This window comes from Candoia aspera, chromosome 6 (genome assembly GCF_035149785.1).
Source record: "Candoia aspera isolate rCanAsp1 chromosome 6, rCanAsp1.hap2, whole genome shotgun sequence".
NCBI classification, from domain to species: domain Eukaryota; kingdom Metazoa; phylum Chordata; class Lepidosauria; order Squamata; family Boidae; genus Candoia; species Candoia aspera.
In genome coordinates, this window is record NC_086158.1 from 14,458,154 (window position 1) to 14,477,255 (window position 19,102).

Below are 19,102 nucleotides of genomic sequence, written 5' to 3' on the forward strand. Positions count from 1 at the left end.
TCAATTCACACAGCATTCTGGGCTACGATAAAATGATAGTTTGTGATTCAACATATTAGGAGAACCTACCTATTGCTTTAGCATCTTGTGTGAACAATGCCATCAAGTTTTGGCATATCTTATACTATGGCCAACTGTGTTTGGTTAACCTGGGTTTTAAAAGTTTAATATGTTATGTGAAGTCAGTCCCTGCAACAAATGTTGGTTTGTCTATTTTGGAACTATCTGTTCAGTCAACTGCTTTCTGAGTGTCTTCCCAAACCTTTTATCCAAATAGAACTAGATCAGTGTTTCTCAAACTTGGCAACTTTAAGATGCATGGACTTCAACTCCCAGAATGTCATCCCTGATGTGAGGAGAAGCACCATTTTGCCTACTCCATTCCAATTTTAACAAACCTAGGTTCTATAATGAAGACTGTTGTTATTATCCCACACTAACCAAGTGCTCCATTACCAAAGTAACAACCCAACCTCCCACAAGAGGAGCTGTGTAAGAACATCATTCAGATGAGTATACATGTACTGCAGCAACCCAGAACACCAGAAAAAGGAAGCAGATCATCTGTACAGCATCTCCCAGCAAAATGGATACCCCCCCCCAACCTTATGAAAAAGTGTCTGACTACTCAACTCACTACAGCACAACCAACACAAGCTATGAAAAGGATAACACTACCATACATCAGAAACATCTCAGAAACAACCAACAGACTGTTACAACCACATGGCATCACCGTAGCACATAAACCAACTAAAGCCCGCCAAAACATCTCAAGTAAACCAAAAGACCCAGTAGCACAAGTAAAAGAAAAAACAGGAATCATCTACAACATACAGTGTAGGACAGACAGGCAGAAGACTAGCAGAGTGCATCCACGAATACCAACTATCAGTCAGGAGACACCATGAAAACTCCTTAATCTCACAACACATGGACAGACTCAACCATAGTTTCAACTGGGAAATTGAGCATCCTAGACCAAGCTAAATCCAAAAATGCAAGGGAATTCCTGGAAGCTTGACATTCAGACAAATCAGCCATCAGTAGATACATAGAGATAAACCGCATTTACACAGCATTCAAAAGAGACAATAAAAAAGCTAAGAAGGAAACAAAAGAACACATCCTCTCCAGCAACCAACACCCAGATAATCTAGGATTAACACCAGACAAACAATCAAGCAGAAAACAATACCCTAATCAAGGCCCTACCAAGGAGAAACCATACCCCCACCAATGCTGGCAGGGCAAGCTACTGTATATAAACAGAGAGCAAACCCAACACTCACTAGCACTGAAGATGCTACTTAGTCAGGTAATGAAATGTTTGGAAGCAAATAACCAAGCTGAGAGAGCACCAAGGACTCCACTGTTATTATGCCCAGGATTATCATAAGGTAAAGGTAAAGGTTTCCCTTGACGTAAAGTCCAGTCGAGTCCGACTCTAGGGGGCGGTGCTCATCTCCGTTTCTAAGCCTTGGAGCCGGCATTGTCATAGACACTTCCGGGTCATGTGGCCAGCATGACTCACGGAACGCCGTTACCTTCCCGCCGAAGCGGTACCTATTGATCTACTCACATTTGCATGTTTTCGAACTGCTAGGTGAGCAGGAGCTGGGACGAGCAACGGGAGCTCACCCCGCCGCGCGGTTTCGAACCGCCAACCTTCCGATCCGATATCATAAATGTATATTTTCTATGGTCATCCACCTCTTACTTTCATGTGCTGCCAGCCAAGGTCAGAATTGGACATCTTGGTCACTCACTGCCATTACTGACGTTCCCTTGCACTACTACAATAGTTGAGGATGAAATTTGCTCATTGTTCAATTGCTCTCTCCCCCTTCAGCCCACAATTCCCTCTATGACTGTGATGTTTCAGCTAAGCTATTGTTGAATGTGAGATCAGCAGTCTTTCAGAAGAGTGCTAAACCCCAGTTCAGAAACAGCTCAACTGTGATGTCCAGGCATGGAGGAAGGATTGTGCCAAGCTGGGCATCAGCAGAGCTTCCTCTCGTTACCCCATGCCCCCCTTAGTACCTGCCACCTGTTAGTTGGGCAACTTGACCAGTGGCTAAGCTGCCCTTCCAATAAGAAGTCAACAGTTGTTTGTCCTCATATGTGAAGACGAGTGTTGCTAGATATTTTTCCCACTGGCAGGTGATATTTGATGGGAGAAGAAATGAAGGCATGGGCACCCCCTGATCACTTTCCTTAACTTGGCCTAGGTTAAATCAGTAAGGACAGCGCCATTCACCAGCCTCATTATTTGATAGAATAAGGATTGGCCATGGGGCCAAGATTATGCCAGCATTCTCTTCTGCCAGCTCAAGGACGCGTGAATAGCACTTTAAGGAAAAAGTGATCTGAAAAAGCCCTAAGATGTGCACAGAGATTACATCAGATGCCTCAGATCTGAATGCAGATCACAGTGCATATGCTCATTTGGATGGGTGTCCACAGACAAAGTGCACCGACCGTTCCTGAGATGTTGATTGAAACCACACAGAAAAGCAGTTTCCGTGTACACATCTCTCAAAGTGACACTAAATCTCGATTTTCTTTCCTGCCAAATAATTCACTTATTGTGTGTTGTAGCATCTAACACTTCCTGGACTTTAGAATAAATCTCTCTTAAGCCTTCATTTTTTTGCCTTATACAGCTCAACAGAACATATCATTTTTAGCTCTTCTGAAAGGCCACTTTTAAAAGAACTATGAACCAAAACATTGCCACTGTCTTAAGTTAATAAATACATTTAAGAACCTAAATAATAAGCTACCACATGATATGGTCAACATTATTGGCACAGCATGGCACATAAGGTAGATGTTTTCAGCTGTTTTATTTGTGGATTAATTCCTATTGATGGGAAATGGAGAGAAGCACATTTTCTGCCCTTGGTAAATAAGAAAAAAGAAGTTGTAACAAGGATATTCAACATATACTATTCCAAAATTAAGACCTCTCTACTCCACATTTTTCTTGGAGGAACCAACTCATTACCTTTGTGGGAAGTATTTAAGCAGCAATTGTATCCTCCTATTCATATTCCTCACCAGTTGGTACTAAATGATGTACTAGTCCTAATACTGAGAGTAATAAATACTGTATCCATCACGACTAGTGACCATTAATAACCTCTACTTCCATGAAAACATCCTAAATGCATAACAGGAAGGGAAGGGGAGGGGAGGGGAGAGATATAAGGTAATATCAAACCATGGATATAATTCAATTCTTTAAATCTAAGCAGGAGAAAGTTACATACCTAACACAAATAAAAGCACACTACATATAAGGCCAGTCTCAGCTACAGACCAGACTGGAAAGCCAAAAAGCATCTTGGAAGAAGGCAATTGCCAGCGGTTCTACCTGCTGGTATGAGTTCCGTATAATCATCAGAAGCCAGGTTTACCTTCTCTATATTCATGTCTGAGAGGCAGTGGTTAAGGTGCTAGATTAGAAACAAATGAACCTGAGTTCTAGTCCTGTCTTGGACGTGGGAACCGACTGGGTAACTTTGGGCCAGTGACTCTTTCTAAGCCCTAGGAAGCAGGCAATGGCAAGCCACATCTGCAAAATGTTGCCAAAAAACTATGTGGACTTTATCCATATAGTCACCAGGCAAACTAGGTGAAGAAAGCCAAGAAAGCCACAGATTTTCTACATACTTTGTGAATCTGTAGACTAGTTTTCTGACCCTTGGGATTACATCAGTTCCTTACTCTTCTACAGAATCACCAGGTTCTGCCTTGGGACTACCAGCCATAAGTTTGTTCAAAATAAAAAACTGAGAATTCTAAATATAAGAACATACCTTCATTCAATCATTAATGAAGGTGTGTTCACATACAAGAAGCAGGTATTAGCAGAACCTACAGTTTGTAACCATCCAAAACATATGTAAGTATCTCAGTGATTACTCTTAACCTGGTTACTGAATTAACCTATTCTCTGACTTTGTACTTAACACTGAACATGTTATGATTCATTCAAACAACAGGCCTAGCCACAACGAAACCAAGATGGTGATTTCATACATCAAATTTAGCATTTACTGTGTTTCTGTGAGCATGGGATATTCCTCATAACTGTTGAGTGAGGGGAACCCAAGGGAATGGGGACAGAAATGGTGTGACTGGATTTCTAGAAAGCATTATTCTACTTTTTTATATAATAAAGACCCAATGGAGTCTTCAAAGCCTCAAACCCAAGCTGAGACAAGGAATTGGATCTCTTCATTCTTCTACTTCTCACAAGTATTCCCTTCCCTCCCTCCATCTGCCTGCCTATGTATTTCTTTCAGTTTTTGCTTCTTTTTGCTTAAATCCACTATCTTACCTTTTTTTGGGGGGGGGGGGTAGTTCCTTCTCTGGGGAATCCAGTTTGCCTATCTCTCAGCCAAATGCCAGGATTTGTGCTCTGGCCTTGTTGCCATGCACGTTTGCCAGTGATAAGTAAACCAATCATGTCCTTCTGGTCCTGGCGAAGCTTAGAAACCTCAAAAATCTGATTTCTGCACTGAATGTTTCCTAAAGCTTCTAAACAATGAGGAAAGGGGCAGAGAAAATATTGTACAGCAGGGGAAGTTCAGTTCAAAAGCCCCTGTGGCACATTTCCCTGTACCCTGCTAAGCACTGAAAAGGCAGTTCTCCATTTTTTCAGTGCTATTCTAAAGCCAGAGAGAAAACACTAAGTGACTAGCAGGCATAGCATCGCCAATACAATTTTTCCATCCTTTTTCCTTTGATGCTATGGAAATGCCTCTTTGAAATCCATTCCCCAAACCCATCTTTTCCTTGAAGCACTGCACACTAGTTCTCATGCACGCACTTTCAGTCAACTAAGCACCTACATCTATTGCATGTTGCCACCCACCCCATTCCCCATTCCGTCTTCCCTCCACTTCCCTATCTTTCTTCTGGTTTTCCCCCTTAGGTGAAGCATACATAATAAATCTCTTTTCCTTGTGTACTTTGATGGTGCTTCATGCATTTATTCATTTTAGGACTACCAGATCTCACCTGTCAATATCCAGATGACCATTACTTGGACATTAGTGCCAGCATTCTCTGAATCTCTTTGCCACCATCTAATGGCTCTCATCCACTTCTAAATGGCAAAGCAGCAGACAAGCAAGAGCTCCTGACACAAAATAAAGTGCCTCCTTGAGGAAGATCAAGATTGTCTCAATCTTCATCAAGCTGGAACAATGTACTCTTCATAAAGGCTTTATCTGTATTCAGGCAGATTGTCACACCTCTTCAAGCTAAAACCCTTTATTAAGATACAGTCACGTTGATCCACAAAGGCCTAATATGTAATATTTTAACTTAGGAAATGCACATAAGATTAAAATAATTAAATGAGCAACTTTAAGCACAAATGTGCTTACCCCAACTGTCCCTCCCTCCCTCCCTCCCTCCCTCCCTCTTAGGATGGGAAGAAAGGAAGATCTGGTGAGCCCATAGAATGCTCACCCTTGCCCAAATGCTGATGTCTGGCCTGTTAGTTGATTGTTGGCCTTATTATCTGCCCTTCCTTGGGTAGACACTTCAGAGGCCCTTCAGAGCATTGAGCTATGGATCTGAGGTCCAACTGTAGCTGCACTACTACATAGGGCTAGCAGGGCTCAGAAGTCCTCTCGGAATTGATATATGGTATTTTTTTTGTCTCAGACGAAAACAAGAAAGTGTTCTCCTACTCCTCATCCAAAAGCCAAGTGACCTGATAGCTGATTTTTTTTCTCTCTTACTGACAATGTCTAAATAAGCAAGTCCAGGGCAGACCCCTTGACCCGTAGCTTTCTTCTGCAGTACTTTGTTGCTGCCTCCCAATGTATGTCGCCTGAGGTGAATGCCTGACTCTGTTTAACAGTACAGCCAATTCTGAATTCCCTTAATATATCCAAGAATTTAATATATATCTTTGCTGTTAGCAAAGAAACATAAAGCCATGTTTCTTTATGGCTTCTATTATAAAACGGTTGGCAGGGCAGAGCTTCTACTTCAAAATGACATCTTAGAGCATTTTATCTCTGGGTGTGTGGCATTAAGACAAACTGATCAAATAGTTGTTTTTATCAGAATCAGCATTTAGTGAACTGGCATAATGTAAACTAAAGTATCCATTTATGGCCATTCTGAAAGAAAAGATAAACTTTGAATTTCCTCAGACTTTCCAGGCAAGCGGAGACACGTTGTCTCAGCTTTTGGAAACATTCCTTAGATTTGAACATAATTTTGTGAGAAATTTTGCATCACCAAGGAGTGACCTTGAGCACCAAAATACTGACTGTCCATCTGCCAGTAAAACTGAATGTGATAATTTTTCAGTTCCACACTGAGATTTCTTTTCTACCTGGAAATTTTTTGCCTTTCCTTCTTTGCCTTTGTCAGTTTGTCCTCACGAAAGGCAATCTCTATGAAAAATGGGCCATCAAGTGAGATGTATCAGACCTATATCTTCAAGAATTGTGACATGTCTTTAGAAAAAACTATATATCAAAAGTGAAAGACAAACATGCATACATTCGAAGTCTGGATTCAGTCAACATGTCACAAGATAGGTTGTTAACTGATATGAGCCGCTTTGTGAGGCAAGGGCTGAGCTTATATATTATGGCAAGACATGGTTGATATAACCATGATTTGATTAATAAGCCACAAAGATTGGGTTCATATATGGATTGTGTTTATGATTGATGGTCATTGTTATATATGAGCCAGGCCACTGTGGCTTGATTGATAAACTATAATTAAACCAATCCATATTTTAGTACAGGGACACCCATCCTCTGAGGCCCTCCAGCCCCATCTATCAGCATTTAGAGTCCCCCTCCCATGGTAAACTGTCAACATTTGAGGAGAAACAGTGCTATTATTATTTGTTTGCTTGTTTATTTATTTATTTATCTATTTTGTGAGAAAGCCTTTAAATAGGTTTGTCAGTCTCCTCTAGAAATGTCACCACACCACCACCTCAATTTCAGAAGAAAAAGATACATAGCCCCTGACTGAAGGAAGTTGCACACCTATGGTTTAACCCAGGGTTTCTCAACCAGGGTTCCATGGTACCCTAGGGTTCTGTGAGAGGTCACTAGGAGTTCCCTGGGAGATCACAGTTTATTTAAAAAATTATTTCAAATTCAGGCAACTTCGTATTAAAAAGGTATGTTTTATTCTTTATTTTTAGTTTAAGAACACTGTTAATGCATAGATACAGGCCGACCCATGAAATGAATATAATTTTGTAACTTCTGGCCTGTATTTGAGCCTGAATGTGCAGGGGTTCCCCGAGGCCTGAAAAATATTTCAAGGGTTTCTTCAGGGTCAAAGGTTGAGAAAGGCTGGTTTAACCCAATCAATATCTCCACATTTCTATTTTGCCCAGTTCCAGGTAGCTCTTCCCAACATCATCCTAAATAAGAGGATGAGAAGATTGAGAGTCAGTTTGGTGTAGTGGTTAAAGACACTTGACTAGAAACAGGGGAACTGAGTTCTAGTCCTCCTTTAAGCACAAACTAGCTGGGTTACTTTGTTGCCTACAAACTCAGGCACCCCGAGTTTTGCATGGAGCTGATAAGAACTTGGTCCCTGAATTTGGGGGAGAGACTAACTTTGCAAAGTGGCTTTTTTGCCCCTCCCAACAGCATGAATCATGGGTACTTCCAGCAAAGTGAAAAGCATTTATTAAAGGGGTTAATTCTTTTTATAGGGTACAGAAAAAAATGATACATCCACTCGGTATGTGTGATACATCGGAAAACAACTAATCAAACAATAAAAGACATTGCTTACATGTGATAATTGAACAATAGAAAACATTGATTCTAGATAACATTCCACAAGTGGCAAATTTCTGGGTTACATCACTCTCTTTCCCAGCTAGGTTTGAACCTTTCTTAAAACTTGAGAGTGTATTCAAGGACTTTCAGAGTACATTCTCTATTGTTTAGTTGCTGAAAAGGCTAGTTTTTGCACATAAAAGAAAGAAATGGTTTTGGGTAAAAGGAAAACATGGTTTCCTGAACTTCAAAAGAAGGCATGGATGCCATGCTAAAATGCTAATACCACCTTTATTATGAAGCTAGTAATGACGCCTAAAATTCCAGGTAACAACTTCAGGCCACCCAACCTTAGACCGGGAAGTTGAAAAATACCCTTGAGAAAAGTATGGGTAAGCCTGTCCTGCCCCAGGCCAAGCACACCCAAGCACACAAAGAGGTGGTTGCAAACTTTACTGATAAGTTTTGTGAAGTAAACAAACAAAGGAAATGTGAGTGCACATGCACATGCACACACAGTAGAGAAACAAGTTCCCAAAAGTTCAGTAAGCTTAACTTTTGCCTTAAAAGAGTTCCAGTCCAAAACAGCAGGCACAGGAGTGGTCAAACAAAGTCCAAGGGTCCAAATGTTGTAGAAGGGTTATCAGCCGGTCCAGGTCCAGAGTCAAAGTCACAAGGTTTCAGGTTGGGAGTCGAGGCACATGGAATCTGGGTAAGCAAGCGGTCCTTGCCAATGGAGAGGATTGAGCTCGCTGCCCTTCTTAAATAGAAGCAGCCCCAGGACCCTTTTGGACCCTTGGACTTTGTTTGACCACTCCTGTGCCTGCTGTTTTGTTCATTCAGAAGGGCGAGGCTCCTTTCTTGTGAGGAGCCTTGCAGAGCATCTTTGTTCCCTCTTCTCAGCTTGTTGAGCCCTCACACCGGAAGGGTGGGCAGCTCAGACTCCTTATCTTCCCAGACTGGTGGCAGCTGTGCCTGCTGGTTCCTGGACAGTCCCACCTCCTCTTCCTGCAGCTTCTCAGGCAGTGGTTCGTCCCAACTGGCTACTCATTGTCCATCTCCACATCTGAGTCTGTGCTCACCATGACAAAGCCACTTGTGAAAAGGTTGCCAAGAAAAAGTGCATGGACCCATCCCTTTAGTCACCAGGAGTCAAGAGTTGCATTTCAAGATGGGTGGCCATACAAATCTTTTAAATAAATAAATAAGTAAAAGATTGACTCAAGGACCAAAGCAACTTGTCTTCTTCATCATAATAAGAGGCAAACAATCCACTGATATATCCATTTTATCTTTAGCCCCTTCCCCTACTGAAAAAGCCCCCACTGATGTCATGACTGCCCTGGCCTGCAGCACTGGGAGATCCACAAAATGAAAGGGAAGCTCTTAGCTGCAATCAGGTTCCCCACACCCTTCTCCTAAACATTTGCAAAGCAAGTGGGCTTCCAGGCGACAGATTTTTATCTTCAACTCTGAACAAAAGAAAAATTAATGACAAGCATTAGAACTTAAAGAATTTGAAATAAACAGCAAAAAGCTAAATAAAATTTTGATCTAAGAAAGTTATAAATGGATTAAGGGTCCAGATAAATTTGGAATATTGACTTTACTATAGGATTTTGGAACTAACTATATATAAAAAAATAATTCATGGGAAACAGACTTATTTTGGTTATCCTGGCAACTGCAAGTCATAGCAAAAGGTAAGTGATGATTTTAGAAACTGGATGCTAGAGGGGACTAAAGATTTTAAGCAGAAAAAAAAATGCAAGCCTGATGTCAATTAATACTGGGACTTACAGAATGATATAAAACTTTATAACATCAGAAATATTAAAGGAGATCTTTGAAGAATGAAGCCAGAAGTTCGTAACTACAATATCAACACTGTCAATAATGATGTCTGCTTCAATGGATAGACTATGTCTAAAAGATATTAATGAAGGAATGACAGATGTGGAACAAATTTTATGACAAGATAGAGAAAGCACAGAATGTGAAACTATAAATGACAGGCCCAGAGAATGATTTGGAAAAGGACACTTTACTGGATATACAAAAGAACCCGGCTGAAGTTTTAAAAGTTTAAAGGGAAATACAAATGATAAAACAACAGAATGACATGGAAAATGTTTTCTTATTGGGTCTACAAAGGAGGCTTGTTAAAGCCTTGAAGAAATCTGTGTGATGGGATAAAGAAGAATTGAAGAGAAATCAAATCCTATAACAGGATTTGATTGAAGTAAAGATTAAGTCTGTTAGAAGTAAAAGAAGGAATATAAAGTTGGTTTATTGGATGAAAGTTAAAATAAGACTTTTTTTTTTTCTTTGCAAAGTTCTGGCAACCCTTTATGGACTTTTTGCTGACCTCAGGATTGATGTTTCATGCATTTGCTTATAGATAAGGGGTGGAATATGGGATTAAGAGATATCTGTTTAACCTTATAGGGGGTGAAGAGTTACTAAATTTGTTTATACTTGTAGTGTTAAGGTTGGAAGTCACTTCTTTACATTTTTCTTTTCTTTTTCTTTATTGTATTCTCTTTCTTTTTCTTCTTTCTTTCTTTTTCTTTTTTCCTTTACTTTTTTCTTTCTTTCCATTATGTTCTCTTTCTCTAACTTTAGTTTGTATTAGTTTTTGTGTTGTTGTTTATTCATTCAGTCGCTTCCGACTCTTCGTGACTTCATGAACCAGCCCACGCCAGAGCTTCCTGTCGGTCGTCAACACCCCCAGCTTCCCCAGGGACGAGTCCGTCACTTCTAGAATATCATCCATCCACCTTGCCCTTGGTCGGCCCCTCTTCCTTTTACCCTCCACTCTCCCTAGCATCAGCATCTCCTCCAGGGTGTCCTGTCTTCTCATTGTGTGGCCAAAGTATTTCAGTTTTGCCTTGAATATCATTCCCTCAAGTGACCAGTCTGGCTTTATTTCCTGGAGGATGGACTGGTTTGATCTTCTTGCAGTCCAAGGCACTCTCAGAATTTTCCTCCAACACCACAGTTCCAAAGCATCGATCTTCCTTCTCTCAGCCTTCCTTATGGTCCAGCTCTCGCAGCCATATGTTACTACGGGGAACACCATTGCTTTAACAATGCGGACCTTTGTTGTCAGTGTGATGTCTCTGCTCTTAACTACTTTATCGAGATTTGTCATTGCTCTTCTCCCAAGGATTAAGCGTCTTCTGATTTCCTGACTGCAGTCAGCATCTGCAGTGATCTTCGCACCTAGAAATGCAAAGTCTTTCACTGCTTCTACATTTTCTCCCTCTATTTGCCAGTTATCAATCAAGCTGGTTGCCATAATCTTGGTTTTTTTGAGGTTTAGCTGCAAGCTAGCTTTTGCACTTTCTTCTTTCACCTTCATCATAAGGCTCCTCAGTTCCTCTTCGCTTTCAGCCATCAAAGTGGTATCATCTGCATATCTGAGATAGTTAATGTTTCTTCCAGCAATTTTAACTCCAGCCTTGGATTCCTCAAGCCCAGCATGTCGCATGATGTGTTCTGCATACAAGCTGAATAGGTAGGGTGAGAGTATACAGCCCTGCCATACTCCTTTCCCAATCTTAAACCAGTCCATTGTTCCATGGTCTTTTCTTACTATTGCTACTTGGTCATTATACAGATTCTTCAGGAGGCAGACAAGATGACTTGGTATCCCCATACCACTAAGAACTTGCCACAATTTGTTATGGTCCACACAGTCAAAGGCTTTAGAATAGTCAATAAAACAGAAATAGATGTTTTTCTGAAACTCCCTGGCCTTTTCCATTATCCAGCGGATATTGGCAATTTGGTCCCTAGTTCCTCTGCCTTTTCTAAACCCAGCTTGTACATCTGGCAATTCTCGCTCCATGAATTGCTGAAGTCTACCTTGCAGGATCTTGAGCATTACCTTACTGGCATGTGAAATGAGTGCCACTGTTCGATAGTTTGAACATTCTTTAGTGTTTCCCTTTTTTGGTATGGGGATATAAGTTGATTTTTCCAGTCTGATGGCCATTCTTGTGTTTTCCAAATTTGCTGGCATATAGCATGCATTACCTTGACAGCATCATCTTGCAAGATTTTGAACAGTTCAGCTGGGATGCCGTCGTCTCCTGCTGCCTTGTTATTAGCAATGCTTCTTAAGGCCCACTCAACCTCACTCTTCAGGATGTCTGGCTCTAGCTCACTGACCACACCGTCAAAGCTATCCCTGATATTGTTATCCTTCCTATACAGGTCTTCCGTATATTCTTGCCACCTTTTCCTGATCTCTTCTTCTTCTGTCAGGTCCTTGCCATCTTTGTTTTTGATCATGCCCATTTTGGCCTGGAATTTACCTCCGATGTTTCTAATTTTCTGGAAGAGGTCTCTTGTCCTTCCTGTTCTATTGTCTTCTTCCACTTCCACACATTGCTTGTTTAAAAATAATTCCTTATCTCTTCTGGCTAACCTCTGGAATTTTGCATTTAATTGGGCATATCTCCCCCTATCACTGTTGCCTTTTGCTTTCCTTCTTTCTTGGGCTACTTCTAGTGTCTCAGCAGACAGCCACTTTGCCTTCTTGGTTTTCTCTTTCTTTGGGATGTATTTTGTTGCCGCCTCCTGGACAATGTTGCGAACTTCTGTCCAGAGTTCTTCCGGGACCCTATCTACTAAGTCCAGTCCCTTAAATCGATTCCTTACCTCCACTGCATATTCCTGAGGGATATTAGTGAGCTCATATCTAGCTGATCTGTGGGTCTTCCCTAATCTCTTTAGTCTGATCCTAAATTGTGCAAGAAGAAGTTCGTGATCAGAACTACAGTCAGCTCCAGGTCTTGTTTTTACCAACTGTATAGATGACCGCCACCTTTGGCTGCAAAGGATGTAGTCAATCTGATTTCGGTGTTGTCCATCTGGTGAAGTCCATGTATAAAGCCGTCTCTTAGGTTGTTGGAAGAGAGTGTTCGTTATGCAGAGTGAGTTGTCTTGACAAAATTCTATCAGCCTATGTCCTGCTTCATTTTGTTCTCCCAGGCCATGCTTACCTGTAATTCCAGGTGTCATTTGACTGCCCACCTTAGCATTCCAGTCTCCCGTGATGAAAATAACATCTCTTTTAGGCGTGTTGTCCAGTAGGTGCTGCAGATCCTCATAGAACTGCTCTACTTCAGCTTCTTCAGCATCTGTGGTTGGGGCATATATTTGGATCTCTGTGATGTTAGATGGCTTGCCCTGAATTCGAATTGAGATCATTCTATCGTTTTTTGGATTGTATCCAAGCACTGCTTTAGCCACTTGACTATTAATTATGAAGGCTACTCCATTTCTTCCGTGGTCCTCTTGTCCACAGTAGTAGATCTGGTGGTCATTTGATGTGAAGTGGCCCATTCCAGTCCATTTCAGTTCACTGATGCCCAAAATGTCTATCTTTAATCTTGACATCTCACCAATAACCACATCCAATTTGCCCTGGCTCATAGATCTTACATTCCAGGTTCCAATGGTGTGTTGATCCTTAGAACATCGGATTCGCCGTTCACCACCAGCACCGTCGGCCGCTAACCGTCCTTTCAGCTTTGAGGTAGCTGCGTCATCACGTCTGGGGCTAGTTGAACTCATCCTCTGTTCCTCCCCAGTAGCATTTTGACCATCTTCCAACCTGGGGGTCTCATCTTCCGATGGTATACCGACATATCTCTGGTTGTACTGATCCATTTAGTTTTCATGGCAAGAATACTGGGGTGGGTTGCCATTACCTTCCCCAGGGATCTCATTTAGTCTGACCTCTCTGTCATGACCTTCCCGTCTTGGGTGGCCCTTCACGGTTTAGCTCATGGCATCACTGAGGTGCTCAAGCTCCAGCACCACGACAAGGTAACGATCCTTTGCTGAAGATTAGTTTTTACTATTGTAATTAAAATTCTTAATAAAATTATATTTAAAAAAAAAAAAACCAAAGCACATTATTGAATGGGGAGTTCCAGTCATGAATAACTGAAGTCTAACAAAATTGGTGCTCCAGTCTAATTTTCTTTGAGCCTTTCCCTATGGGAGTGGGTGACTCCTATAAAATTAGTAGAATGTGGATTACAGTTTGTTTATTCCTTCATTATATTCTGCATGTGCTACTTCATCTCTGGATAGCCCAGATTTAAAATAACATAAAAGCTCAGTTTTCCTAGCTTTGAACAAAATCTTGAATAGTATGGATATGACCTTGAGAGATGTTAAAATCCATTTTCTTATTATCTTTGAGATAATTCACTAATGTCTGTCTTCTTCCCACCAAAGACATAGACCTGCTGCAATGGGAAATGTTTACAAATGTTCTTTTTCTACATTACAATTTATTCTCTCAGGGTGACCCAGACAATGCATTCTGGAACTCATTTAATTTTTCTCTAATTAATATTCAATCCCCAAATATGTTATCTTTGCATGACTGTGCAATTATTACGGGGGAAAATATCATCCATGAAGGTAATTATTTTTCATTTTTCCTCTTGTCTTTTTGTACTTTTTAAATAGTAGCTCAAGTTTTTTTTTAATAGGCTATATCATATCTCTTTTTCCCCCCTTCCTTTCTTTTTCTTTTTTTAGGCTATGATTGAAGAAGCTATCACAAGGGCAGAATATTTTTCAGTGATGTACACTCCATTTGCCATAAAAATAAAGGTTGAAAACACAGACAAGCTAAAGGAAGTTTTTATCAAAAAGCACCCTGACTATGTGGAATACATATATACAGGTGACAACATGGCAAAGTCCTGGCAAAATTGATGGATGTTATTAAAACTCATAGCTTGCCTTTGCCTGTCTATTGCATTTTGCATGATAGCTTAGACAGAAAATTAACCCATTAATATTCCAGTAAGTAATTTGTCAGCCCTATTATTAGGTAGAGTCTGACAGCAGATGCTGAGGATGGGGAACAGAGAGAGGGGGTTGGGGGACATGGTATTAGAAGATAAGGCAGAAATTTGATCACATCATCATGGCCACCATTGTGACTTTTCTGACCATACTTGGTGGACACTCCTGCCAAATCCTCTAAACTATGCTGCTCCAGGTAGATGGAAGAGGTTGTACTATTGTAAATGCTGAAGGAGGATTCAACTGCTAATCTAACTTGGGTATGGAAGTTGCCAACTTGCTCTTAACTTCAGACAGCCTGAAAAACAACAACAACAAAAGGAGGATATTTCTAGAAATGTCAGGCTGCCATGAAAAAAGACTTTCCAAATAGGCCCTAAGGGAAGAGCTAGACAAAGCGGTGAGCAGAGATGGGTGGATGAGATAGACAGGGCAGCACTGTGGCCTTGGAAGATGGAAGACAGAGGAAGAAGCTATCACAAGGGCCTTGCTATGTGGTTACAGCATGCATTTAAGTATATACTTTATTTTATAACTTATTGGAGCTGAAAGATGCTAATGTAGACTGTTACAACAGTCCTGCTGATTCCTCTCTCACATCAAAATCTAGAATCCAGACAGACCCTGTACTTTTATGCAAGTTTAGGCCTGCTCATTTTGGTGAAAGAATTCTGCATGAGCTTCCATTCATCCTATAATCTGCAGACTGTACAGTCACATTTAAGAGATGTCCCCAAACACCTAAGGCACAATCTTCCCCTTTCTAGTACTGAAGGGGTCCCCATCCCAAGATGCCTATCTGCAATCACTCCTAAGGAGACGCACTGCAAGGCACCCAATACTTCCCATTCCGGCTAGGGTAGCAGGGCTGCATCACTGCTGAACAATTTAAGGGAAGAAAAGTATGCATGGAACTTTTGGTCTTAATCTTAACTGCTGTGTCTGACAGCAGGTGGCCACACACAGGGTTTGGGGGGCTGTCAAAAAAATAGTGGTCCATCATCAGCTCTGGCCCTGCTGACTTTTGGCTTCACACAACCCCAGCCAGTTTCTGCCCACTTCTTGTTTGCAGCCTACAAGTGGTTTCCCCCTAATCCACCACAGTATGGGTGCAGCCCACAACATTAAAAAAAAAAAAACTCTTGCAAAAAAAGGAGGATTTTCCTAGGTTTCTCTACAGGTTATTCCCTTATAGGCCCCACAAAGCAAGAGAAGCTGCTCCTGGATGAATATAAGAACTGTTGAATATTCATAGAAGGAAGGATATGTAGATTACATAATTCTCAGCCAACTCCATTGCAGCCAGCTGAAGACTATAGCCAAAAAGGAGGGGGAGGGGGAGGGGAGGAGGATTTTTCATACCAAGCAGGGAGAGGTTTTTTGTGCTGGAAAATAAAATTCTTACTCCTTCCTTTAAAGATAATTAATGTAATTTATGACAATACTTGTCTTCTGTGATGCTTACATGTGAGTCAGTTCGGATGTTTAAGTTCTTTGGGAAATTTTGGAAATTGAAATAACAAATGTCAACGGCTGTCTCACAGTAGTAGATGTTCCCTCTTTCCTTTCTTATATTTCAGACCCTCATGGATTACACAGTTTGCCACAGACAGCTGATTGGTCTTGTCCTTCTCCTCAGTCTTATTTGCTGACACTGGGACTGAAAAACAAAGAAGTTGGAAAGTTTTTAGAAAAGATGTCTTGTAGAAAACTGCCAACATTTTCAGGTGATGAACGTGCTTTTGCACTCTGTCTCTGTCTCTGTCTCTGCCTGCCTCTCTCTCTCTGATTTCTACTTAAGGCAGTGTTTCTGAATCTCAGAAACTTTAAGATGTGTGGACTTAAACTCCCAGAATTCCATGCTGGAGAATTCTGGGAGTTGAAGTCCACACATCTTAAAGTTGCTGAGATTGAGAAACATTGCCTTAAGGCTAGATCACCATCAATTTCATGTTCCCTTTATGTACTTCTCCAAAGTTAGGAAAAACAATTTGGTGAAGAAGATTTGAGCAAGTCAACTCTTGCTGACACAGAATTTTGCACATCTTTCCAAAGCAGCAAAACACATCCATGGATGCATAAACACACACACACACACACACTTTGAAGTTTAAAAAATGTTTTAATGGTTCTTTAACATTCCTGTCCCCATGATATAACCATGAATATAAATGTATGGGCAGATTTGAGTCGGATCATGTTTACTGGTTTAATTTAATTATAAGCAGAATAATTGATATCAAATACACAACAGCCCAATTCAGATAAAGTGGGATCAAATTCTTACACTTCTTTCTCCTGCCTTCATGACCTAATGGGCCAGAAGCCACTTTCCTTTGGTGAGAGCAACAGTGTTCTTCTTCTGGTAAGAGACCAATCAGGTATCTCCTGACCTACACATAGCAAATAATAATATCACTTTTAAAAAATATGTATTCAGTGTAACTTCTTTTGCATTCTCACCAGAGCACAAAGCTCCTTTCAGCCCTATCACAAAAGATGAGGCAGAGAGACACCTGGAGACCATCGGAAAAAGGATCTTACCAATAATGGATTTTATTAGAGGGACCAAATTAACGGTGAGAATAAGATTATGAGATTTAAGAATAAGAATTATGAGACTTAATAAGACCTGAGACTCTTGCCTCAGTTGGTTGTTACCTCCAGTTCAACATCTTACCCAGTCAATGGAACCTGAAGCTACCTCATTTATATCAGCAGCAGTCATTTTTGCCAGCAATCCAGCTTTCCTTGTGGAAGCTGACAAGTGGAGTATATATATTTTTCCCTGACAGTTTAAACAATGAATAATGTAAATATCTGCTGTGGCCTAATCAGGATCAGCACCAGCAGAGATGGCTTCAAGGGAGTCCTATCACTCCCTGCCCCTCTTTCTGTATCCATTTCACCCATGGATACACCCATAATGAGTGGGAGGTTTTTTTTTAGGAAAAATGAAAGGATTGGAATCATCAGTCTCTGTGAAGGTGGTTAGAAGAGGTTTATCCTACATTAAATCTCTCTTCCAAACATACACAGCACTAGCTGGCCAGGTTATGGTAAGAAACCCTAAATTAATTAGGAAATAATTTGAATTACTTGGTATCTGTTCCTGAATGACCAGGTTTAGGATGTCATGCCATGTTATACTAGGCTAAAAAGGGGTTAGACTTCATAGATCTGAATGTCCCTCTTCTTTCAGTCTGTCTTCATACATTTCATAGATTTGAATTTCTAGTCCTCTGATCATCCTTGTCGTCTTTCTGTGGGAGGTTTAAACCAAATATGTGATACTGAGTATCTTTCCTGGTGGAGAGTTCTTTCTTCTGTCAAGTCCTGGTGCAGAATCTCCTTACTTCCATTTCTTAAATTTTCCCCATGTCTTATGAACCAAAATGTGGTCACTCATTGATCCAGTCCTGTAACTTTTTCTTCAAGCTTTTCTGTAAGCTTGAAGTTCCTGCAAGTATATGCCAGATTGTTTGGGGGACAGGAAACAAAAACATGCCACAAGCATTGCAGGTCACAATTGTAAGATCTACAATATCATTTTTCATTTGGGGAAAGGGTACTTTTACTTTTCATTAGTTCATTAGAAAGATCTATCTAGCTATCTATCATCTATCCTATTAAAGTATTTCCTTTTTTTAAAAAAAATGGGAAGGATGGATGAGAAATCACTCAACTTTATTATGTCATTATCCACAAAGACTCACCATCCTCCATCATTTATGGTGATGCAGAGAAAGGAAGAATTAATCAGCAAATCATACTGTATTACTAGAGGAAGAAAGTAACACAATGATTTCTTAATCAGTGATCTAGGAAAAAAAAATACTAATCTAATATGTAACCTCCCACTCCCAAAAAAGGAAAGGAATACAGAATTGAGTAAGATGCCTGTCACCGCTCATTGTTTTTTTATAACAATATGAGTACCTTGACACCAAAACCAAATTATAAAGCAATGTAGAGACTCTTTGTTGTTCCTGTCTAGATACTGATGAAATTGGCTAGACATTTCTGTTTGCTTTTAAGAACAGTCCAATTTTTGTTTGAATTATACTTGCAGCCATTATATTTATCAAGCTTCGGACTCAGTACATGGAAAAACGTACTCTACAGAGCACTGACTTTCAACTTTCCTGCTGGTGGCCCTTTGAATTTCTCTTGGGTTTTAGAAGAAAAGGACGTGAGAGAGGGAAGAATGTATATCAGTTGAAAATAGGCAGTTGTTTTCTGTTTGATCTGAAATTCTAACACTTGGACTGTTTTTCTGCTGAAAGACATTGATGGAAGCATCTTAGAGCAAGATGGAGAGGAGAGGAGAGGAGAATAGCAGAGCTACTCAGCAGCCTAAATCTGCAAGTCAGCTATGTCATCTGCAAGTCAGCTATGTAAAGACATAGCCCATTTGGTAATGGTCTCCTTTGAATTGGATTTCAGTATGTCAGTTTAACTGGGCTTGT

At 40.6% G+C, this 19,102-nt stretch overlaps 1 protein-coding gene across 1 annotated transcript in view; it reads left to right on the forward strand.

Annotated features, from left to right (window-relative positions):
- Nucleotides 1-19,102, forward strand: part of SPATA16 (spermatogenesis associated 16) — a 177,008-nt gene that overhangs the window by 112,987 nt on the left and 44,919 nt on the right. The window contains exons 5-7 of the mRNA XM_063307870.1: nucleotides 14,361-14,508; nucleotides 16,214-16,360; nucleotides 17,100-17,212. Coding sequence (XP_063163940.1) covers nucleotides 14,361-14,508; nucleotides 16,214-16,360; nucleotides 17,100-17,212 — 408 coding nt within the window. The remainder of the gene's footprint in view (nucleotides 1-14,360; nucleotides 14,509-16,213; nucleotides 16,361-17,099; nucleotides 17,213-19,102) is intronic.